This window comes from Tachyglossus aculeatus, chromosome X1, assembly GCF_015852505.1.
Source record: "Tachyglossus aculeatus isolate mTacAcu1 chromosome X1, mTacAcu1.pri, whole genome shotgun sequence".
Lineage (NCBI taxonomy): Eukaryota > Metazoa > Chordata > Mammalia > Monotremata > Tachyglossidae > Tachyglossus > Tachyglossus aculeatus.
In genome coordinates, this window is record NC_052101.1 from 38,231,430 (window position 1) to 38,254,894 (window position 23,465).

At 54.4% G+C, this 23,465-nt stretch overlaps 2 protein-coding genes across 5 annotated transcripts in view; one reads left to right on the top strand and one right to left on the bottom strand.

The window, feature by feature from the left end:
* The window catches only part of CSF1R (colony stimulating factor 1 receptor), a 31,788-nt gene extending 27,592 nt beyond the window's left edge, over positions 1 to 4,196 (top strand). For all 3 annotated transcript variants that reach the window (XM_038771964.1, XM_038771963.1, XM_038771962.1), the window contains exons 15-21: positions 324 to 403; positions 503 to 600; positions 1,545 to 1,667; positions 1,798 to 1,909; positions 2,046 to 2,145; positions 2,476 to 2,584; positions 3,061 to 4,196. In XM_038771964.1, coding sequence (XP_038627892.1) covers positions 324 to 403; positions 503 to 600; positions 1,545 to 1,667; positions 1,798 to 1,909; positions 2,046 to 2,145; positions 2,476 to 2,584; positions 3,061 to 3,204 — 766 coding nt within the window. In that variant the 3' untranslated portion in view covers positions 3,205 to 4,196. The remainder of the gene's footprint in view (positions 1 to 323; positions 404 to 502; positions 601 to 1,544; positions 1,668 to 1,797; positions 1,910 to 2,045; positions 2,146 to 2,475; positions 2,585 to 3,060) is intronic.
* HMGXB3 (HMG-box containing 3) overlaps positions 3,072 to 23,465 on the bottom strand; it is a 47,706-nt gene continuing 27,312 nt past the window's right edge. For both annotated transcript variants that reach the window (XM_038771961.1, XM_038771960.1), the window contains exons 12-21: positions 16,711 to 17,012; positions 15,710 to 15,837; positions 13,266 to 13,397; positions 12,412 to 12,596; positions 11,036 to 11,255; positions 10,029 to 10,162; positions 9,569 to 9,685; positions 8,940 to 9,149; positions 5,616 to 7,281; positions 3,072 to 3,171 (exon numbers count right to left, since the gene is read on the bottom strand). In XM_038771961.1, the coding sequence (XP_038627889.1) occupies positions 6,781 to 7,281; positions 8,940 to 9,149; positions 9,569 to 9,685; positions 10,029 to 10,162; positions 11,036 to 11,255; positions 12,412 to 12,596; positions 13,266 to 13,397; positions 15,710 to 15,837; positions 16,711 to 17,012 (1,929 nt within the window). In that variant the 3' untranslated portion in view covers positions 3,072 to 3,171; positions 5,616 to 6,780. The remainder of the gene's footprint in view (positions 3,172 to 5,615; positions 7,282 to 8,939; positions 9,150 to 9,568; positions 9,686 to 10,028; positions 10,163 to 11,035; positions 11,256 to 12,411; positions 12,597 to 13,265; positions 13,398 to 15,709; positions 15,838 to 16,710; positions 17,013 to 23,465) is intronic.

Consider the following 23,465-nt stretch of genomic DNA (forward strand, 5'->3'; position numbering starts at 1 on the left):
CTGCATTAAGCGCTGGGCTGGAGATAAGCAAATCAGGTTGGATACAGTCCCTGTCCCACATGGGGCTCAGTCTTAATCCCCATTTTACAGACGAGGTAACTGAGAAAAAGGGGGTGAATGGGCGGATGGACATGGAGATAGGCTGGAAGAGGGTGAGAGTGGATTCAGGCCAGGGAGAGGGATGGGGAAGGGGGAGAAGCTGAGGAGAAAGAGGTGAGTGGGGAGGCTGAGGCGGCCAGACGGGAGAGAGGGTGGTCCTCCCGAGGCCCCTGGCTCTGCCGGCTGCTAAGGCCTCCCCTGCTGGGGGCTTCTCCCTGGAACAGTGACAGCGGCTTTTCCAGCCAGGGACTCGACCACTACGTGGAGATGAGGCCCGTCTCCCTGGATTCCTTCCCTGACCAGGGTGAGTCCCCGAGGGCCCTTGGGAGCGGGGTCGGGGACCACTTGTGGGGGAGGGGACTGCCGTGGAGAGTCTAACCTGACCATCCATTTTGTGCCCCAGACACGGACAAGGAGGATAGACAGCCCCTGGACCTCAGTGATCTGCTGCACTTCTCCAACCAAGTGGCCCAGGGCATGGCTTTCCTTGCCTCCAAGAACGTGAGTGAACGGGGCCCTTGTCCACCAGATAACAGCAACTGTGGTATTGGTCAAGCGCTTACTGCGCGCCAAGCACCACGGAAGATAAGGTCACCAGGTCAGACCCAGTCCCTGCCCCTGCCCCATAGGGAGCTTCAGCCTAAAGGGGAGGGAGAACGGGTGTCGATTCCTCATTTTACAGATGAGGCAACTGAGGTACAGAGAGGTGCCCGCCCAAGGTCAGACTCAACAGGCAAGTGGCAGATCTGGGATTAGAATCCAGGACCTCAGGCTTCAAGGCTGCTGTTTGTGCCACTGGGCCATGCTACTTCTCACTAGGACATGAGTTTCTGGTCAAGAATGGGGTGCCCCTGTTGACCAGCTCCCTGACTCCCACCCAACCCTCGGGGCTTCTCATTGGAGCCAGCCTAAAGGGACCAAAGGCGATTGTGGGATTGTGGCCTCCTTCGGACAAATGTGTGAGGGAAAGCGTGCATGGGGGAGACGGGGAGAATGGTTTCCTCTCCGCTCCCTAACCCGGGCTGGGGCTCCAGCTCTCAGCCGACTCTTCTCAGGAAAAAGGAACCAGAAGTGGTGGTTAGAGAGCTGCAGATTCGCTCTCCCCAGGCCCAGGATCCTCACTTCCATGTCTGCTAACATTCCCCTGTCTCCCTAAGAGCCCTAAAGGTCAGAAGGTGGAGTCTGAGCAGGGGAGGCCTAGACACAGGCCAGTCTGGGCTTGGGCGGCGGCAATCAGCTCCTTTCACAGGATTGAGTGGGGAGGGAAGGAGGGGGACGGGGGTCTGCAGAGGAGAGACCCAGCTCCAAGGGATTCCTCCTGGTGGGAGAGGTCAGCGGCTGTCACTTGACCCAGCTGAGGAGACGGGGAGAGGCCCCCTCAGGGCCCGAGTCCCTCCGGTCACTCTTTCCTCCATGACTTTGACCTCCTCCTCCTCCTCCTCCAGTGTATACATCGTGATGTGGCAGCCAGGAACGTGCTGGTGACCAGCGGCCGCGTGGCCAAGATCTGTGACTTCGGGCTGGCCCGGGACATCATGAACGACTGCAACTACGTCGTCAAGGGCAATGTGAGTGGCAGCCACATTGAAGGCTGGGAGACGGGGCCAGCGCTGGGGGAGCTGGGAAGCGGGAACAAGTTGCCGTCCGCTCGCCCCTTCGTCCCTGGCCGACCCTATCTCTACCCTCCCGCCCACTCAGGCCCGCCTGCCCGTGAAGTGGATGGCTCCAGAGAGCATCTTTGACTGTATCTACACAGTGCAGAGTGATGTCTGGTCCTACGGCATCCTGCTCTGGGAGATCTTCTCACTGGGTAGGCCACGGAACCAGGGAGTCCACCTGCAGCACTGGGCCCGGGGCTGGCTCCCATCTCTCCCCCCGACACCAGGCCAGCCACCCAGCCCCGGTTGGACATTCTGCTGTTCTCACTGGGTAATCATCCCTTGCAGGCTTGAGCCCCTATCCTGGCATCCTGGTGAACAGCAAATTCTACAAACTGGTGAAGGAAGGCTACCAGATGGCACGGCCTGTCTATGCCCCGTGGAGCATGTGAGTTCGGGGGCGGCCTGGGGAGAATCTTAGGGTGCCCTCCTTCTCCACCCAGGGGCTGAGGAGCCCCAGCAGACCAGGATGGTTTGAGGGCCACTGCCGCTTTGGTGGAAGGAAGCTGGGGCCACAGAGTCCCCAGGCACCTCTGAAGCCAACGGCGTTTGGCAGCGTTAGGCCACGGCCCGTTGTTGCTCCCTCCCGGACCACCCGTCCTTGCTGATGGAGTGAGCTTCCCCTCCTCCCAGGTCCCTCCGGGTCTCAGACCCAGAAAGGCTGTTGGGTGCGGGCTTGGGGCTGACTGGATGAAACCCTTTCCTTTCTTGGCCACAGCTACGGCATCATGCAGGCATGCTGGGACCTGGAGCCCACTCGGAGACCCACCTTCCAGCAGATCTGCTCCCTCATTCAGGAGCAGATGGAGGCGGGGAGCAAAGGGCAGGTGAGTCGAGGAAGAACGGGGAGGAGAAGCGACCGGAAAGGGGACCAAGGCCGGGGACCCTCGGTCCCCCCGGGGGCTGCAGACTTAGGTCTGACCTCAAGAGTGAGCCTAGGGGAGTGTAATGAGGGATCCGCCAGAAAGAAACAGCCTGTTCTAGCCTAGGAGGTGAGAGACCTAGGTTCCAGGCTTGGCTCTGCCCCTTGTCCGCTGAGGAACCTTGGGCGAGGCTCAAATCTGTGAGTCTTTCTCATCCGTTACAAAGGGCACCTATACGAAAATGCTTGGGACCAATAGGTGCTGCGCAAAACTGTAAACTCCTCTGAGGGCAGAGCCCACCCCTACCAACTCTACTGTACTGTATTCTCCCAAGTGCTTAGCACGGTGCTCTCCACCTGGTAAGAGCTCAACGTATACCACCGACGGACGGATTGACCGAGGAGGTGTTACAGGCTTTCCCCGCTCCCTCTCGCCCCCAGGACTATACCAACCTGCCCAGCAGCGAGGTGGATGACAGCATGAGCGAGCCCCCTCCATGCGGCGAGGAATCGTGTGAGGAGTCCTGCGAACAGGCAGACGGCAGCCAGCCCCTGCTGAAGAGCAACAATTATCAGTTCTGTTAAGCAGCAGGAGCGTGAGGGGCTCTCCCCTGGGGGGCCTGGCTGGAATGGGCCCTTCCCTCCCCTTTTGGCTTTCTGGAACCCCCAAGGCGACGTTGTGCAACGCTAGAAAACTCAGTGCTTACTCATTTCACGGAAGGACTGTGAACCTCAGGGATGTAAATATGTTCCCCGGTAGCTCCGAGGGACCTGGTTCTTCGGGAACGAGGCAGTCGCTGCCGGCCAGTGGCTTGGGCTTCCTTATAAAGGAACTGGGCCTGGCTTTCCTGGGCACGAGTGGGTCAGAACTGGCTCCCGCCAGCCTCACAAACCACAACCCCTGATGCCGGTACTCCCACGGTTAGACATCAATCGATGCTCAGTGTGCAGAGCACTGTACTAAGAGCTTGGGTAAACCAAGAAGCCACCCTGCCTGCACTTGGGCCTAAACACAGCCAAGGCAGGCCCCGGGGTAAGCAGGCAGCAGGTGGTCCATGCTGACAACTCCCCTCCCCTTCCCTCCCTCAACCCCCCAGGCAGTCGGGCTTGTGAAAGTCGGGCTGCTCCAGGTAGGAGCGGGAAATTGTTCTCAGAGAGGCCAATCCTCTCCTCCCGGTGAAAGCGTGATACTAGCCAAGGGCTAATGCCCATCCTAGCACGTCTACAGCCAGAGCGCACTTCATTTGTAGGTGTTTTTGTATCATGTAGCAGTTGACAATGACAGTATCGCTGATTCTTTCGTGTTTGTTAAGGTGACTTCTGCTTTCCACAGCGGTTAGCCCCCCGCTTTGGTTATTGTAAGCTTAAGGCCTGAAATGAAGTAGCATTAGTTTAATTTCCTGGTGGGGGGGCAGGGGCATTCAGGCTTTACCCCTTTACCGGGTGGCAGGATGCCAGGGTCCAGAGGGGGAAGGGATGTTCGGCCCCTCCTCCCCCGCCAAGAGACAGCACACTGACATTTAACACTTTAAATCAGGGTGATCGTTTTTCAATAATAAACTAACCGCATTAACGCAGCCGGCAGATTGGTTATTTAAACAAGAGCCCTCACCCTGGCCTGCTTGTGGCGTGAGCCTTTTGTGGGAAGAACGGTCTGTGCCGGAATCTTGCCCATTCATTCATTTAATCGTATTTCTTGAGCGCTTACTGTGTGCAGAGCACTGTACTAAGCGTTTGGGAAGTACAAGTTGGCAACATATAGAGATGGTCCCTACCCAACAGTGGGCTCACAGTCTAGAAGCCCAGTGTTTATAGGGTTGGCCCTCTGCTGCCTGGAGGTGGGGGGCAGGCGTAGATAATAATAATAATGATGGCATTTGTTAAGCACTTACTATGTGCAAAGCACTGTTCTAAGCGCTGACAGGGATACAAGGTGATCAGGTTGTTCCATGTGGGGTTCACAGTCTTAATCACAGTCTTTCTAGACTGTAAGCCCACTTTCTAGACTGTGAGCCCACTTTCTAGACTGTGAGCCCACTGTTGGGTAGGGACCGTCTCTATATGTTGCCAACTTGTAGTTCCCGAGCGCTTAGTACAGTGCTCTGCACACAGTAAGCGCTCAATAAATACGATTGAATGAATAAATGAATGAATAATCCCCATTTTACAGGTGAGGTGACTGAGGCTCAGAGAAGTTAAGTGACTTACCCAAGGTCACACAGCAGACATGTGGCAGAGTCAGGATTAGAACCCATGACCTCCGACTCCCAATCCCGGGCTCTTTCCACTGAGCCACGCTGCTGTCAGAGCCTGCACAGTGTAGCCAGTACCGTGTGCTTTCCGGAATCCAAGGTCACCCTTGTGGTGTTTGCTAAGTGCTTACTATGGGCCAAGTCCTTTTGTAGGCATTTAAGCAGATACAAGATAATCAGGTCGGGCACAGTGTGTGACCTTAGGCAAGTCCCTTCTTCCCTGTGCCTCAGTTACCTCATCTGTAAAATGGAGCTCGAGACTGAGCGTCCCACATGGGGAAGGGACTGTGTCCAACCCCATTTGTTTGTATCCATCCCAGCACTTAGTAAGTGCTTAATAAATACCACAATGATCATTACACAGTCCCTGTCCTACCAGGGGCTCACAGCTAAGAGGAAGAGGGAACAGATATAATAATAATGGCATTTATTAAGCACCACTGAGCCACGCTGCTGTCAGGGCCTGCACAGTGAAGCCAGTACCATGTGCTTTCTCGAATCCAAGGTCACCCTTGGATTCCAGAAAAGGGGTATCTAAAAAAAAGAGGGGTATCTAATCCCCTTTTTACAGATGAGGAAATACGAGGCACAGAAGTGACTTGCCCAAGGTGGCAGAGCGGGCCTTGCCCCTTCTAAGGGCCAGACCAAGCCTAATTTTCCCGCCCTGGGTTGGCACTCCTTCTGTGGAGGCCTGGACGGCCGTGGGTTAAGGGCGTATGTCCGGACTGGGGAGAAAAGCCTCACCCCGTCGGTTGCTGGCGTCCGCCTCGCCCTCAGTGACCTGACGGCTGGTCCCTGCTTCGCCAAAACCAGATTGTTTATTAAATTTCATTGTCCTGGGGGAAAAAAGCCGACGCCTCAATAAATTAATCACGGCAACAGCGGAGCCCCATCCCCCCACCCTACGTGGCCTCTGGCGCTCGGCCCGGTTCAGCCATTTTCCTCTCGGTCCAGTCCACTTCCCCTTCACAGAAGGGATTGGTGGTTGTCGCTCTGCCGCTTCATCGCGGCCTCCGGCCTCTCCCTGCTCCTCCCTGTCCGCCTCACTTTGGCCTCAGGAGTCCCGGGGCCGGCTCGGAGCTGGGGGAGCCGTGCTGTTGCAACTTCCAGGCACGGAAGGGCGGGAGGAAGACCACTGGCAAGGACGGAGGGGGGCTCGAGCAGCGGTGGGGAAAGAAGACTGGGCTTCTTCCCCATTCAGTCCTTGTAGTGGGGGGGATGGGGGAAGGGGGCAGTAGACTCAGACCAATATCAAGGCTCAGCACCCTAAAGAATAAAGTGCCCAAAGCAATGCTGTGTTTTTAAGCATTTCCCTGCTTCTGAAAGTCTTGGGGCCTCTTGGAGTCAAAGTCCAAGGCTGGGCAGCTGGGTGACTTCCCCCGGCTTGGGGAGAGAGCTAGAGGACACCGAGTTGAGGGTGGTCACCTCCCAAATCCACAAGGATTTGGCTCCCCTCTCCCCGCCGGGAGCCCCGCAAGCTGTTCTGCTGGCCCCATGACCGGCTACAGCCTCGAGCTCTGCCCTGCAGGACCGGGAACGGTCCGGCTCTGAGTCCCGGAGAGACCCTCCGTTTTCGCCTCGGTCCTCGCGCCCTAACGAGCGGAGAGGCTCCGTCCACCCAAGTGCCGGTCCGTGGCCAGTGTGGCCCGTGGCCCTTCCTGCTGTTCCCAGGTGGGAACGACGCACGGCTCGAGCCCCTCTGAGGCTCGTGGGCAGCGACGGGGCCCGGCCTCTGGAAGCACTTGGCTCGGCGGCTCTTTGGGTGGTCCAAATGGTCAGAGCTCATCCGAATCCCTCCCCTTCTTCTCCCCGGGGAGAGTCACCCCCGCCAGGCCCCCCACGTCGGGGCATCTTGGGGTAGAAGAAGGCCCCAAGAGCCTCGCTCTGGCCCAAAGTCTGGGAAGCCGCCTTATTCGGTGGTGGTGGCCACCGCCACCCCCGCCACCTGTGCTTCCGCCGCCTCCGCCGCCTCCTCCTCTTCCTCTTCCATCTCCGTCTTGATCTGAGCCACCCCCAGGCGGTACAGCGTGTCCCGGATCACCACCTCCCCGGGCTGGCAGCTCTGCACGACATCATGGATCTGGCGGTTGACGATCTCCCGGCTGGTGAGGAAGTCCACGAGCCGGTTGTAGAGGAAGTAGTGGGTGGCATTGTCGAAGGTGACGGGCCGCTGCCGGGCGTCCCCGGACCGGCCGTCGCCGGCCAGGAGGGCCGCGTAAGGCTCCAGCTCCCGGCACAGGGCCAGGGAGCGGTGTCGGGCGCTGGGGTCCCTCTGGCCGCCCTGCTGCTCGGTCCCGGCGTGGACGATGCGCCTGGCCGGGGTTTTGGTGACGGGGTGCAGGACCGAGTGCTCAGCCACTGTCATGTCCACTGTGTAGTGGCGGTCCAGGAGCTCCGGGCAGGACACATACTGAGGGGCAGACAGGGAAGAGCGTGGTCACCTGGGGCCACACTTTGCAAATCCGGCCTCAAAAGCTAGAAGGAGGGAAGCTGGAACCCAGTCAGCCCAGGTTGGCCAATTCTGCCAAGGCCTAGGACCAGCCCAGGGCAACAGCACCTGCGACTCACCCCAGATCAGAAAAGGGGAGGGATCCTATCCTGCACAGCCAGAGTTATACCCATCTCACCCATGGGCACCAGGGCCCCACGACATATACCCGAGCCCAGTCCGTATTGAAGAGAAGCTTAGCCTAGCGGACGGAGCACGAGCTTGGGAGTCAGAGGACCCGGTTTTAATACCAGCTCTGCCCCTCTTCTGCTGCTGTGTTACCGTGGGCAAGTCACTTCACTTCTCTGGGCCTCAGTTCCCTCGCTTCTCCCTCCTAATTAGACCGCGAGCCCCACTTGTGGCAGGGACTGAATCCGACCTGATTCGCTTGTACCTACTCCACCACTTAGAATAGCATCTGACACCTAATAAACGTTTACATATAAAAATAACAGTAACTATAATAATAATATGGATGATGATTGAACTCAGCTTTGTGCTGGCAATCTGGATCCACCTTCCTGACACCTGCTCGTCAGACTGGGCACCCCGCAGCCAGAAGAGTCAGACGAGGAGCCAGGGAACAGCCAAGTGGTTTAAGGGCCCATGAGTTACACCTTAATGATTATAGTAACGATTATTATTACGGTACCCGTTAAGCACTTACTATTTGTCAAGCACTGTTCTAAGCGCTGGGATAGATACAAGCTAATCAGGTCGGACACAGTCCCTGTCCCACACTCTTAAATCCTGTTTTACAGATGAGGTGGCAGAGGCCCAGAGAAGTGACTTGTCTTGCCCGAGGTCACACAGCAGACACGCAGCGGAGCCTGAATCCTTCTGACTCTGAACCCCTTGCTCTGTCCACTAAGCCACGCGGCTTCTCATCCTGAAGGGCATGCCCACGGCAAGAATGCACCAGGACCCTGCAATGTCTGCGTCTCACGTGGCTCTCCCGGAGCCCAGACCCCTAGGTGAGGTTGGGGGCTGGAGGCCTCTCTTACACAGATGGCACACCCACCCCCGCTACACTGTAAGCCCTTTGTGGGCAGGGAATGTACCGGCCACTGCTATATCGGGTGCTTATTACAGTGCGTGGCGCACGGTAAATGCTCCACAAATACCACTGATTGACTGTGCAAAATTTCTGGACAACAGCATCGCTGGAAACATCAGCTGGGGTGACTTCTCCCTCCCTTCCCCTTCTGCCCAACGGGGTCAGGAAGCTCAGAAATGAATTCACCGCAAAGGCCCAGGTTCCACAAGGGAGCAGAGCCAACTGCAAGGACGTGGGGAGGGTCCACTGTGCCGTAGAGGAACATCGGCTCACCCTGGGGTCTGACTGCAGGCAGGAGGAGCACTCGTGAAACACAGAACGAACCGTGCCACCCCCAGCCCGGCACCGAGGCCACGGGCCCAGGCTACGGGCCGATGCCCCCGCCCGGCTGCTCTGGTCACCGGGGAGATCTGTTCTAAGCGCTTAGTACAGTGCTCTGCACACAGTCCGCGCTCAATAAATACGATTGAATGAATGAATCCTTCCTGGGGCCCAGCTGCTCCTCCACCATGGAGGGACTGACCTTTGGGGGCTCGGTGGGGCTGGAGAAGCAGCCCTGGTTCTTCCCCCACATCTGGAGGGTCAGCTCCGGGTAGCAGAGGTCGGCACACAGGGCTACCGGAGTGGCTAGGTCCACCACGTACACGGGGGGCCAGTGGCGGGAGGAAGCGAGCAGGTCCACGTGGTCGCGGGCGCTCTCTCCTCGCACCAGGTACTTGGACCCACACACCACCTGAGAGGAGTGAGCAGAGGGACGGGGGTGCAGACCCACGTAAGGAACAGGAGTCGAAAATAACCTTCCGGCCCTTCCACCTCTTCCCCGGTTCCCCAAATCAACAGTTCTCCGAATGATGACAAGGCAGGGTGGCTTCCTCCCCACGCACAGCCAGCACTTCCCCCTCCGCAGGAGTCTTCACAACCACAGTTTCCTGGCAAAGACACCCCCAGCTCGGCGCCCCCTCAGCACCGCTCTCTCCCCGCCAAGGGCCCCAAAGGAACGCCCTCTCCTCAGGGTCCTCCCGTCCATCCCACTCACTCTCCCTTCCGCCCTCTGAGCCTGCCCTGTCCCCCGATCTGAGGCCGAAATCCCCAGAGGCCACCCCATTTCTCCGACCCCATTCCAGGGCCCACCACCCCGCTGGGACCTCTTACCTGGTGGGGACACACCTTGTAGATTTTGCCCCCTGTGAGATGGGCTGGGGGCTGTTTGGCTCCTGCCCCATTCTGAACGGACTCATAGAGAGCCAACAAGGAGTAACATAGCTGCTCCTAAGGCCGGCGGGACAAGAGAAGAGCGACAGAGGTCAGGATGGGGAGCAAGTTTCAGCTGAAGGGGTCAGAAGGATTCCCACTGGAAAGATGGGAGAACTGAGGCTTGGGAAGAATGATCTGCTTCCTCCTCACTACCACCCGTCCAGTGCTAAGACTAGAACCCCTTCCCACTCGCGGGCATTTTCACCGAGTAGAGGATGAAGCTTTCCTTGGCTCCTCCTTCTCCCTTGACAGGGGCCGTCACGAGACCCAGCACGTTACGAGGCGGAGGGGTAAACCTCAGGTCTGGGGGGCACCAGGCCTGGGGAAAAGAGATCCCGCCCCCCCGGACTCAATTCACCTTGGTATCCTCTGCCTGCCAGGGGATGCCACACAGGCCCAGCAGGTGCTGCAGCTCTTCTTCACTATAAGAGCCAATCTGCTCCAGCTTGCAAGCTCCCTCCTGAAGCAGCCTCACCAGGGCACTGCCATTACCTGCACAGAAAGGTGAAGGAGCGCAAGAGGGTGGAGCTTGGTGACCAGGTCAGGGACAGATGATGACAGGGATGAGGGAACTTGAACCCGAAATAGGACAGGGACTGTGTTCCACCCTAGTGCTCAGTACAGTGCCTGGTACGTAGTAAGCGCTTAAATTCCACAATCATCCTCATCATCATCATCGTCCAGGAGAGCTGAGAAGGGAAAGTAGGCGAAACCCGGTGCGCTTCATCTCTTCATTCATTCAATCGTATTTATTGAGCGCTTACTGTGTGCACAGCACTGTACTAAGTGCCTGGGAAGTACAAGTTGGAAACATATAGAGACGGTCCCTACCCAACAGCAAGCTCACAGTCTAGATCACGCTGACAGTCCGCTCAGGGTAAGGCCACTGGCTCAAAGAGACCCTAACCTTCAGCCCTCCCCGTCTGCAAGCTGGTCCAATCCCAGCTTGCTCCCAGTGAGCTCCGGAGGCCTGCAGGCAGGCAGGTAAGAGGCTCATCCACTGCCTTGGGACCAAAGGCATCACCAACATTGGCCTCTCTCATCCCCAAAGGGCATCCACCAGCCCTATGACCCTCCGGACTTGGAGGGTGGAGCCCTTCAGATCGGTGGTCGGGGGTGGGTTCGCTCAGAGCAGGGTGGATCCCTCCAGGTTCCTTCTTCTGGCAGGGAGGGAACGTCTGCTCTCTGCTCTCCAGATGCTCCCGTCGAACAAAAAAAAACTAGCCCATGGCTCCTGACCAGCTCCAGCCCCCTACCGAGCCCTGCCAAGCCCCGTTCTTTTCAGTCACATCCAATCTCAACCACCCGCCCTGCTTTCAATCCCCTCCCTTTCCCCTCCACCCCACGGTCACTCGGCTCCCTTACCAGGCACTGGCTGGACTTCTAGGTTTTTGTCCTTCTCGGTGTTCACCACCACGGCTCCCCTCATCAGCGGGGGGAAGAAGGGGGCGATGACGGAGGCGTCAAATTTGGTGATGGGGATGCTGGAGGGAAACGCCACCTGCTCGATCACCTCCGTCTCCATCGTGGACCAGAAATCCTCCATGTTCACTTCACTGGAAGCCAGGAACTCTGGCCAGGTGAACTGCAGGAAGAGGGAGGGATGAGAGGTCCATTAGAGTGGAAGCGGTAACAACCTTCCAGATGACTGCACCCTTGGGTGGGCTCAATCCATAGAAAATGGAGCTAGACTCAGCCACCGTTCAGTCTTCCCCCCTCTGCCCTGGAACTTGGGGCTGCTAGTAAACAGGAGATACTACTGCCTTTTCCCCTCATCTCTCCTTTCATTGTGATCTCACGGGGCAACGGGGGCGTGGGGAAAGTGGCATCAGAGGGTGGGCAGTGAATCGGTGCCCAGAAGGTGCGAAACAAAGAAACACATCCCTTAGAAACAAAGTTGCCAGAGGGTAATGGTGTCAGGATGTGTACTGCGGACACACTCAACTACTAAATGAAGTCGACAGCTACCTGATCAAATCAGAGGAGGGCAGGTTAGTTAGAGGAACAGGTTAGTTAGAGGAACAGCATGATATAGTGGATACAGCACGGGCCTGGGAGTAAGAACGTCATGGGTTCTACTCCAGGCTCCGCCACCTGTCTGTTGTGTGACCCTGGGCAAGTCACTCACTTCTTTGTGCCTCAGTTACCTCATCCGTAAAATGGGGATTGAGACTGTGAGCCCCTTGTGGAACAGGGACTGCGTCCACCCTGATCTGCTTCTATCCACCCCAGCGCTTAGAACAGTGCCTGGCACACAGTAGGCGCTTAACAAATATCATTATTGTTATTATTATTATGGTTTTCTCATTGTGCTTCCTTCTGGAAGTACCGGTGGGAAGGGGGAGGGAAGTCCTCAGTGCACGGTGAATCCCTCGAGGCTGGAAACTGTTCAATACTCCTTCCTCTGGCAGGGAGGGAGCTTCTGCTCCCTGCTCTCCAGGGGCTCCCAGTGCACAAAAAAAAACTAGCCCATGGCTCCTGATCAACTCCAGCCCGCTGCTGAGCTGCGCCAAGCCCCATTTCTTCCCCTTTTCTTCATCATTTCTTCCCCGAGATCTGCTCCAGGGCTTAAATCTCGTGACCCGCCCCCAATCTATCCTTACCCCAAGAGCAGTGACCGCCGAAGGTGCCCGTGAGGGCAACTGACTGGAAGACCTCAGAGGTTCCGAGGTGACTGGCAGAAGATCGGGTAAAGATCACCTCAAGGCCCAATGCCACTGGGCCGCCCTACGATCGAATACCTCCACGTTCTTCAGCGCCAGCACGTTCGCCTCGTTCCTCTGGGCCATCTCCACCTTGGGGGCGACCCCGCAGACCCCGCAGATCATGTCGTTGTAGTCCCGGACCGTCAGGCACTCAAACGCCCAGTAGCCGTTGCACAGCAGCTCCTGGAGCTGGCTAAGCTCCTCGGGGCTCAGGGTTTTCTCTGCAATGACAGGAAGATTAGACAGAGTAAGCGAGGTCGGGGACACCACACTTTGCGAATTTCTCTGCCACCGACGAGCAACACAAATCTGCGGACCCTTCGGGGCTCACTCTCCCCGCCCAAACCTTTTCAGAGAATTAGCCCTCCAAGGCAGTGGGTGGCCGGACCCTGTCAGACCACTCTGGCTCTACTCAGAGTTGTCAGAAGACGGGCACCATCAGGTCCAGGGAGCTCGCCACCTGCCCCAGAGGGGAGGCCAGGTGGGGAAATGGAAGGAATTCAGAAGCCTCTTTGATGGATTCAGGGAATATCGGACAGGGAAGCTGCAGTGAAGAGGACAGATCAGGCCCCGGCCACAAGAGGATCCGATTGCAGGCCAGGGTCCAAAGGCTGTCCGTTAGGACAGGGAGGCCTACGTTTCGGATGAATCTCCGGTGATCAGCATATGGCCACAGTCTCACCGCCAGTCCTAAAAAGCCAGAAAGGAGCTTCTCCCCTCCCAAAAGCCACAGTGCGGTGGGGAGGTGAGGCCTAGAAGCCTCTTCCCCTTGGACTTCTTCATCAAATGTAACTTCCAGAGCCTTCAGTTGGAAGCCTGCTCCGCTTCGACTTCCAGAGCCTTCAGCCAATCCTCCAACTCACCCGGGGGACCGGACGGAAGGAACTCACCGGTCTGCTCCTGCACAGAGTCCAGGACGCTGCCGATGGACACCTTGGGGTCCTCTCCCAGCTTGATGTGGTTCCGGATGGCAAACAGCAGATCAAGGCTCACCAGCAGTTTGTTCCCCACGTTGAACAGACCTGCCGGATAAAAGCCAATAAACCACTAAGTCCTCTGGGTCCCTTCGGCGATCCGGCTCTCCCTAAGCCGGCCTATCAATTTATTATTGAATGCTTTATTTAATACTCTAATGAGTATTTATTCGGGGCTTCACACGTGCAGAGCACTGTTCTAAGCACTTGGGAGAGTAGAATGCAATGGAATCAGTAGACACGTTCCCTGCCCATAATGAGCTTACGGTCCAGAGGGGGAGAGAGACATTAATATAAATAATTTATCATAATTTCAAGCTGTGTACACAAGTGCTGCACGGGTGGGGTGGATATTAAATGTCCAGAGAAGCAGCATGGCTCAATGGAAACAGCACGGGCTTGGGAGTCAGAGGACGTGGGTTCAAATCCTGGCTCTGCCAATTGTCAGGTGTGTTACCTTGGGCAAGCCGCTTAACTTCTCTGTGCCTCAGTTGCCTCATCTGTAAAATGGGGATGAAGACTGTAAGCCCCATGTGGGACAACCTGATCCCCTTGTATGTGCCCCAGCGCTTAGAACGGTGCTTTGCACATAATAAGTGATTAACAAATGCCATCATCATCATCATCATCCAAAGGCCTCATGCGAGGCGATGCTGAGCCTGAGCCCGCTCCGCTTCCCCGCCCATACTCTGTCTTCAAGAGAAGATCCTCATTCTGCAGCTGGGGTGCTGCCAGCCCCAGATAATAATAAAAGTGTTGTTTGTCAAGTGCTTACTAAGTGTCAGGCAGTATATTAAGCGCTGGGGTGGATACGAGCAAATCAGATTGGGAATAGTCCCTGTCCCATGTGGGGTTTAGTCTCACTCCCCATTTTACAGATGAGGGAATTGAAACCCAGGGAAGTGAAATGACTTGCCCAAGGTCAAACGGCAGACAAGTGGCAGAGTCAGGATTAGAACCCATGACCTTCTCCCAGGCCCGTGCTCTATCCACTACGCCATGCTGCTTCCCGGGGCCACTGCCCCGGATGTGGGTGGTGGCCCGAAGAAGGCCACCTGCTCCCTGTCCAGGGGCCCTACATGATAACAATATTAATAATAATATCAATAATAATAATCATTCATTCAATCATATTAATCGAGCACTTACTGTGTGCAGAGCACTGGACTATAAGCACTTGGGAAGTACAAGTCGGCAACATATAGAGATGGTCCCTATAAAGAAGCAGCATGGTTCAGTGGGAAGAGCCCGGGCTTTAGAGTCAGAGGTCATGCGTTCAAATCCCGGCTCCGCCAATTGTCAGCTATGTGACTTTGGGCAAGTCACTTCACTTCTCTGGGTCTCAGTTCCCTCATCTGGAAAATGGGGATTAAAACTGTGAGCGCCCCCTTGGGACAACCTGATCACCCTGTAAACCTCTCCAGCGCTTAGAACAGTGCTTTGCACATAGTAAGCGAGCCCCATGTTGGGTAGAGACCATCTCTATATGCTGCCAACTTGTACTTCCCAAGCACTTAGTACAGTGCTCTGCACACAGTAAGCGCTCAATAAATACAATTGAATGAATGAATAGTAAGCACTTAAATACTATCATTATTATTGTTATTATTATTATTACCCAACAACGGGCTCACAGTCTAGAAGGGGGAGACAGACAAAAAAAATAAATCATAATCATGGTAACCGCTTAACAAAGACCACATGCCAAGCACTTCTCCAACCACTGGGGTAGATTCAAGGCAATCAGGTTGGACACAGTCCCTGTCCCATACTGGGGTTCTCAGTCTTCATCCCCATTTTCCAGATGAGGGAAATGTGGCCCAGAGAAGTTAAGTGACTTGCCCAACGTCACAAAGCAGGCATGTGGCGGGGCCGGGATTAGAACCCACGCTGTCCGTCTCCCAGGCCCGAGCTCTATCCACTAGAGAAGCAGTGTGTCTCAGTGGTAATCAATCAGTCAATCAAATTTATTGAGCGCTTACTGTGTGCAGAGCACTGTACTAAGCGCTTGGGAAGTACAAGTCGGCAACACACAGAGACAGTCCCTACCCAACAGCGGGCTCACAGTCTAGAAGTAAAGCAAGAGCCCGGGCTTTGGAGTCAGAGGTCATGGGTTCAAATCCCGGCTCCGCCAACTGTCAGCTGTGTGACTTTGGGCAGGTCACTTCACTTCTCTGTGCCTCAGTTACCTCATCTGTAAAATGGGGGTTAAAACCGGGAGCCCCCCTGGGACAACCTGATCACCTTGTAACCTCCCCGGCGCTCAGAACAGTGCTTTGCACATGGTAAGCGCTTAACAAATACCATCATCATCATCGTCACTAGACCGTGCTGCTTCCCTGACCTGGTTACCCGCTTACCTGTGTAGATGTCCATGAAGCTGTGCAGGGCCAGACAGCGGGGGTTCAGGCACATCTTCACCTGGGCGGTGACCACCTGCAGCCGGCTGGCCGTCAGCAGCCAGCACTCCTGCGGCCCCGCCAGGGAGCTGAAACAAACGAAAACCGGCACGGTGGGGGAGATCCTTTCGGGGCCGACGAGGTGCCGGGCTCGGGGAGACAGCCGATTGTCGGGTTGGACACGGTCCCTGTCCCACACGGGGGCTCACAGTCTGAGTGGGGAGAGAACAGGGGTGGCACCCCCTTTTTGCCAACGAGGTACCCGAGGTACAACAACTGGCGGACAACTGCCGGAGCAGCGATTACAATCCAGGCCCTCAGACTTCCAGGCTTCCACGCTTTCCACCAGGCACCGCTGCCCAGAGAAAGGGGTAAAAATGGACACCACTGGCCGCTGGAGCTGTAGGCCTGCGTGAGCAGGTTTTGCTCCCAAGATCCCGGGAAACTTGAGGACGTTGCTGGGGTGGGCTTCGGGCAGACCCTAAAACCGGAGCCGCGAATCTAAAAGGATGCTTCAGGTTTTCCAGGTGGCAACTCTCCAACCACGGCTCACGAACCCATCCTCTTTCAGCAGTACCGAATCCACTCAACCCTACCCATCCTTCACGCCCCTCGGGCACCACCCCACCCTCGCCAACCAGGCCAGGGCGGTCTGGTGCATTCCGATGGGCCAAGTGGCAACATGATCAGGGATGGGATGGGGAAGAAAAGTTAACCTAAGTGCCTAGTTCAAAACAAGTGCTGCCTGGGGATACTGGTCTATCGATGGGATTTCTGGAGAGAGCGACAGCAGGGTGGGTGGGAGCGAAGGGGACTCAGTAGGTAGCGAGACCACCCCCTCACCCCAATTCAGAAACGTGCCAGGGACGCGGGCATGGCGGGGTGGAGCAGAATGGCTCCAGGGTTTGAGTTCTGGGGAGAAGGGGCAACCACGGGGCAGGGAAAAGCTGAAATGGGCTTACTTTTGTTCCCCTTTGAATAATGGGCTGCTACAGAGGAGGCACTGCGTGGACGGAGACTCGTAATAGTTCGACCAAGAGGTCTGCTCGATGGTGACAGTCTCCTCACTCACGTTGGACAGGATGAGGCGGGAGCTGTTGAGTTCGTGGATCAGGGCGAAGACCTCGGCCAGCTCGGACTCGTTTTCCGGGATCTGCAGGGCCTTGCGCAGCAGCTGCAGGGTGGACTGGTGCTGGATCTCCTTCTGGGCTTGGCTCAGGGGCTCGGCCGTGTTCAGGGCATCGCTGGGAGCCAGGCTCACTTCCTGGGGCGGGGGGCGGGACGCAGGGCAGCTCAGTGAGCCGTCGGGGGAGACGGGGGGCCTCCCTCCCTCGCCCCAGCCTCTGAGGGCCCTGTCTAGACGAACCTCTTCAGAAGAGATTCGGGGAGCGGTATCTGGACTGTGAGCCCACTGCTGGGTAGGGACCATCTCTATATGTTGACAACTTGTACTTCCCAAGCGCTTAGTACAGTGCTCTGCACACAGTAAGCACTCAATAAATACGATTGAATGAATGAATGGACCCCCCCACCCATGCCTACCCAATCTTCCTGCCTCTGTGGGGGCTTCCCCCTCATCCCCCTCTCCATCCCCCCCGTCTTGCCTCCTTCCCTTCCACACAGCACCTGTATATATGTATATATGTTTGTACATATTTATTACTCTATTTATTTATTTATTTATTTATTTTACTTGTACATATCTATTCTATTTATTTTCTTTTGTTAATATGCTTGGTTTTGTTCTCTGTCTCCCCCTTCTAGACTGTGAGCCCACTGTTGGGTAGGGACTGTCTCTATATGTTTCCAACTTGTACTTTGCAAGCACTTAGTACAGTGCTCTGCACACAGTAAGCGCTCAATAAATACGATTGATTGATTGATTGACTGATTAAGGCTGAACCAATCGGAGAAGCAGCGTGGCTTAGGCGGATAGGTCACAGGGCCCGGGAGTCTGAAGGACCTGGGTTCTAATCCCGGCTCCACCACTTGTCTGCTGTGTGACTTTGGGCAAGTCACTTCACTTCTTTGGGCCTCAGTGACCTCATCTGTAAAATGGGGATTAAGACTGTGGGACAGGGACTGTGCCCAACCTGATTACCTTGTAATAATAATAATAATAATAATGATGGTATGTGTTAAGCGCTTACTATATGCAAAGCACTGTTCTAAGCGCTGGGGGGGATACAAGGTGACCAGGTTGTCCCACGTGGGGCTCACAGTCTTAATCCCCATTTTAAACAGATGGGGGAACTGAGGCACAGAGAAGTGAAGTGACTTGCCCAAAGTCACACAGCTGACAATTGTGGAGCCGGGATTCGAACCCCTGACCTCTGACTCCAAAGCCCGGGCTCTTTCCACTGAGCCACGCTGCGGTGCCTGGCACAGAGTAAGCGCTTAACAGATACCACAGTTATTACTATAATTAGGTTGGCCAGATCCACCAGGCCTGGCCCGTCGGGTTACTCAGGGTGCCTGGGGTTCTTTCCCAGCTGCTTCCGGTGGCCTCAGTTCCTGGTGTGCAGACCCATTTAAAAATAAGGCCAGAAGCCTGCGCGTGTCCCGCGCTCTGGCCTGGTGGGGAGGAAGTGAGAGGGTTGGGGGCCGGCTTCCAGCACCAGCCTCACCAAGAGCTGGGGCTGGAGGGAGGTGGAGGCTATAATCAATCAATCATATTTATTGAACGCTTACTGTGTGCAGAGCACTGGACTAAGCGTGTGGGAAGTCCAAGTTGGCAACACCTAGAGACAGTCCCTACCCAACAGTGGGCTCACAGTCTAGAAAGGGGAGACAGAGAACAAAACCGAACATATTAACAAAATAAAATAAATAGAATAGATATGTACAAGTAAAATAAATAGAGTAATAAATCCGTACAAACATAATACATATATACAGGTGCTGTGGGGAAGGGAAGGAGGTAAGGCGGAGAATATGGAAAGGGGGAGAAGGGGGAGAGGAAGGAGGGGGCTCAGTCTGGGAAGGTCTCCTGGAGGAGGTGAGCCCACTGTTGGGTAGGGACTGTATCTGTTGCCAACTTGTACTTCCCAAGCGCTTAGTACAGTGCTCTGCACACAGTAAGCGCTCAATAAATACGATTGATTGATTGACTGAGGTGAGCTCTCAGTAGGGCTATAGTCATTCATTCATTCAATCGTATTTACTGAGCACTGTACTAAGCGCTTGGGAAGTACAAGTTGGCAACATATAGAGACGGTCCCTACCCAACGGGGGCCGCTGCTCTCGGGAGGAGGGGGAAGGAAATGGGGGGAGATTCCGGGCTGCAAAACGTTCCCGAGAGGCCCCTCCTAGTCTCCTGGAGAGTGAAGGGTCAGCCTCCATCTCCTTGCCTGGCTGAGGAGCGGCCACCCAAGCCACCAAGTTGGGCCTCGCTAAATTACGTCATTAGGACTTGGGTTCTATTCCTGGCTCTGCTACTTGTCTGCTGTATGCCACTCCTCTGGGCTTCGGTTACCTCATCTGTAAACTGAGGACTGACACCGTGAGCCCCAAGTGGGACATGGACTGTGTCCAACCTGATTAGCTTGGATCTAGCAGGCTGCTAGTGTCTGGTACATAATAATAATCAATCAACTGTACTTATTGAGTGCTTACTATACGCACAACACTGTACTGAGCTCTTGGGAGAGAACGATACAACAGAATTAGCAGACCTGTCCCCTGCCCCTAATGAGCGTATAGTCTAGCCCTTAAAAAATACCATTTAAAAAAAAAAAAAGAGGACTCAGCTGAACGGAGACTCTCAAGAGTTGGATATAGAATAATGATAATAATAATGATGATGGCATTTATTAAGCGCTTACTATGTGCAAAGCACTGTTCTAAGCGCAGGGGAGGTTACAAGGTGATCAGGTTGTCCCACGGGGGGCTCACAGTCTTAATCCCCATTTTACAGATGAGGTCACTGAGGCCCAGAGAAGTGAAGTGACTTGCCCAAAGTCACACAGCGGACAGTTGATGGAGCTGGGATTTGAACCCATGATCTCTGACTCCAAAGCCCGGGCTCTTTCCACTGGGCCACGCTGCTTCTCTAGAAGGCTGCAAGTTCGGGAGGGAGCTCTAACACAACAGAGGAAGAATGATCAGATCAGCAAGGGCCCAAGAACACCTGAGGGGCATGCAGGCCAAATGGGAAATTAGCTAAAATCAGAACCTAGGCCGGACCGCCGTGCTTGTGTGTCCTTCTCCTACAAAGTAGGAGAGAAAAGTTGAAGCTGGAAGAGGGGTGCAGTCAGTGTGAGATCTACACGGCAACAACAGACCCCTCCTTCGAGAAGCAGCGTGGCTTAGTGGAAACAGCACGGGGGCTTGGGAGTCCCAAGGACCTGGGTTCTAATCCCGGCTCCGCCACTTGTCTGCTGTGTGACTTTGGGCAAGTCACTTCACTTCTCTGGGCCTCAGTGACCTCATCTGTAAAACGGGGATCAAGATTGTGAGCCTCAAGTGGGCCAACCTAATAGCCTTGTACCTATCCCAGCGCTTAGAACGGGGCTTGGCACATAGTAAGCGCTTAACAAATACCAACATTATTATTATTATTACTAGTTAAAAGGGGGAGGGTTACCAGGGAAAGTTGCCTCTGGTACGCCGGAAGGGGCATTGTTACTGGAATTTACTGTATTTAGGGCTTGGGAGAGTACGATATAACAGAGTTGGCAGATACATGCCCTGCCCACAATGACTTACAGTCTAGAGGGGGAAGCGGGCATTACTACAAGGTCAGCTGATGATGGACTCAGAAGAGACTGAAGCTTTCAGTAATGTCCCTCGCTTCTGGCTTTACAAAAGACGGCAAAAGTTACCGGTTGAACAGCGCCAGCTCTGCCCGAGACGGAAGGCCGGAAAGCCAAACCAGGCCAGTGAAACGGTTGAAAGGATTGGAAAAAACGGAGGGCATCCGTCGTGGCCTGCGCCCTAAAGTTCTCAAAGAACCAGTGGATGTACTAGCAGATCCCTAGCTGCAATTTTGGACGTGCGTTGAACACTGGAAGAGGGCCAACCGGGGGGCTGTAAGCTAGACTGTAAGCTCACTGAGGGCAGGGAATGTGCCTACCAACTCTGCTGTATTCTCCTGAGTGCTTAATAAAGTACTCTAGCACAGTGTAAGCACTCAAAAAATGACTGATTGATTTATGACCTTTGTGATTCCGGACCTCTCCACCTCACACTGAAACCTGGGAAGACCTCAGAATGAATGTTCCGTTAACCTAGTCAAGTAGGAGATACTAGGAAATCACCACTATGGTTTGGCAAAGAACAAATCATGCCAATCAAAAACCGAATCTCCCTCCGCAAAGGAGTGACGGTGCAGAGAGGGGAGACAAGCCATCGACGTAATCTATCAGGACTTCAATTAAGATTTTGGAAGCCACCTCCCGTGACTTCCTCAGTGACCAACTGGGAAAGGATGGCCTTTTGGGGGTGGGTACCACCCCAGAGATCGCTACAGATTGGGGAAGGCCAATGGAAGTGGACCCCTTCTGGACCCTTCCAGGGACCGGTCCTAGTCAATAACTTTACTGATGGACAGGATGGAGGACTGGAGAACACGCCGAAATCTCACGAGGTGATACGGACTTGCGTGGGCAGCTACCTTTGGGAGGTGGGAGCAGAATTCAGAGGCTTAGACCTATCAGGGAGATTGACCCTGAAGAAAAAGGATGGGTCGCTAGGGCCAAAACGCGCAGGCGGGGATGAGAGTAAACACCACAGACACAGGATGGGGAAAGATGATTGGTTAGGGGTCACGACAGCAGAAAAAGTCCCGAGTGAGTCAGCAGCGAAAAGCCACTGTACAAGGAGGAGTCATTTTGCTATTCTCAGCTCTGGTCAGATTCTTATTACTGCTTTCGGTTTGGGTCTGCGTACTTAACGCCCAAACCCAGAAAAGGCCACAAAAAGTGACAAAATGGAAGGAATGGTTGGGGGGAATAGTCTTATAAATTAGGGTTTCCTTCGAAGGAAACAGAAGAATTTCTGTGGGGAAGATGTGGACTCCCACCGCCTGGACAAAGAAAAATGCACTGAAGTTTGGGTCTGGTAAAAAAAGAAGAATTTCCCAACTGTTTGGCGGGCCCCTTGTAGGATTTAATCACCCAGAGAACGTTCAATCCTCCGAGATCTCACCTGACCTGAAAAGCTTAGATAGTCTTTTAGGCTTGAGCAATCGATAGCATTTACTGAGCACCTATGGGCAGAGCGCTGTACATATTAAGCACATGGAGGACTAAAACAGAATTATATGATCCCTGCCCTCAAAGTGTTTACTCTTTAATGGAACTGACAGAAGTTATAGATGGAGTATAAAGATATATAATTAAGTCCTACCTGGCTGGATGGGGGTGGGACAGGTTGAGCATGCAGGTGGTTAGGTGGAATTGTTGAAGTCGTGGTTATAGGGGAAAGAAGGTAGGCCTACTATTACTAATTATTACTATTAGGGTGGAGAGATGAGAGAGTCAAGCTTGTTATGGGCCAGAAACATGTCCACCAACTGTTTTGTACTTTCCCTAGAGCTCAGAACAGTGCTCTGCACACAGTATTTGCACAATAAATAGCACAGATGGATTGGGCAAAAAAGGTCTCCTGGAGGAGATGTGATTTCGGAAGGGCTTTGAAGATGGGAATAGCAGGGGTCTGCCAGATATGAATGAGGAGAGAGCTCCAAGCAAGACAGAAGATGTGAGCCTGGGGGTGGGAAAGATGAGAACCAGATACAGTGAGAAGTCTGGCTTGAGAGGAACAAAGAGTGCAAGTTACGGTGAAGTGGGAGATGAGAGAGGAGGATAATAATAATAATAATGGTATTTGTTAAGCACTTACTATGTACAAAGCACAGTTCTAAGCAATGGGGGGGATACAAGGTGATCAGGTTGTCCCACATGGGGCTCACATCTTAATCCCCACTTTACAATGAGGGAACTGACGCACAGAGAAGGTAAGAGACTTGCCCCAAATCACACAGCTAACAAGTGGCGGAGCCGGGATTAGAACCCATGACCTCTGACTCCCAAGCTTGTGCTCTTTCCATTGAGCCACGCTGCTTCTCTAAGGAGGGATAAGGAGGGAGACATGCAGAAGAATGCTTTCGAAAAATGAGCAGGGCAGCAGAGTGAAACGCAAATTGGAGGCAGCGAGGTCGGCAAGGAGGCTGATGCAGTATTCAGGCTGGGATACAGTACGGTGCTCTGCATACAGTAAGCGCTCAATAAATACAATTGAATGAATTTACTGAGTGCAAACTGTATGCCAAGCACTACATGAAGGGTTTGGGAGAGTACAATAAAAAGGAGTTGGCAGACAATGTTCCCTTCCCACAAGGGGCTTACAGTCCAGAGGGAAAGGAAAAACATGAAAAGAATTACGGATACATCCAAAAGTACTGCGGGACTGAGGGTGGCGTGAATACCACATTTAAACGCAGATCCACATGCACAGGAAACGCAGAAGCGACAGGGAGTAAGGGGAAAAGTGGGCTTCAGCGGGGAAGACCTATTGGAGGGGATGTGAGATCATGCACTCCCAGAAGACAGAGACAAGAACACATATCCTACTAATCACACTAATTTTTTGGCCCCACACTAGTGCTCTGCACACAGTAAGTGCTCAATAAATACGATTGATGATGATGATGATGTATGAGCCCACTGTTGGGTAGGGACTGTCCATATCTATTCTATTTGTTTTATTTTGTTGG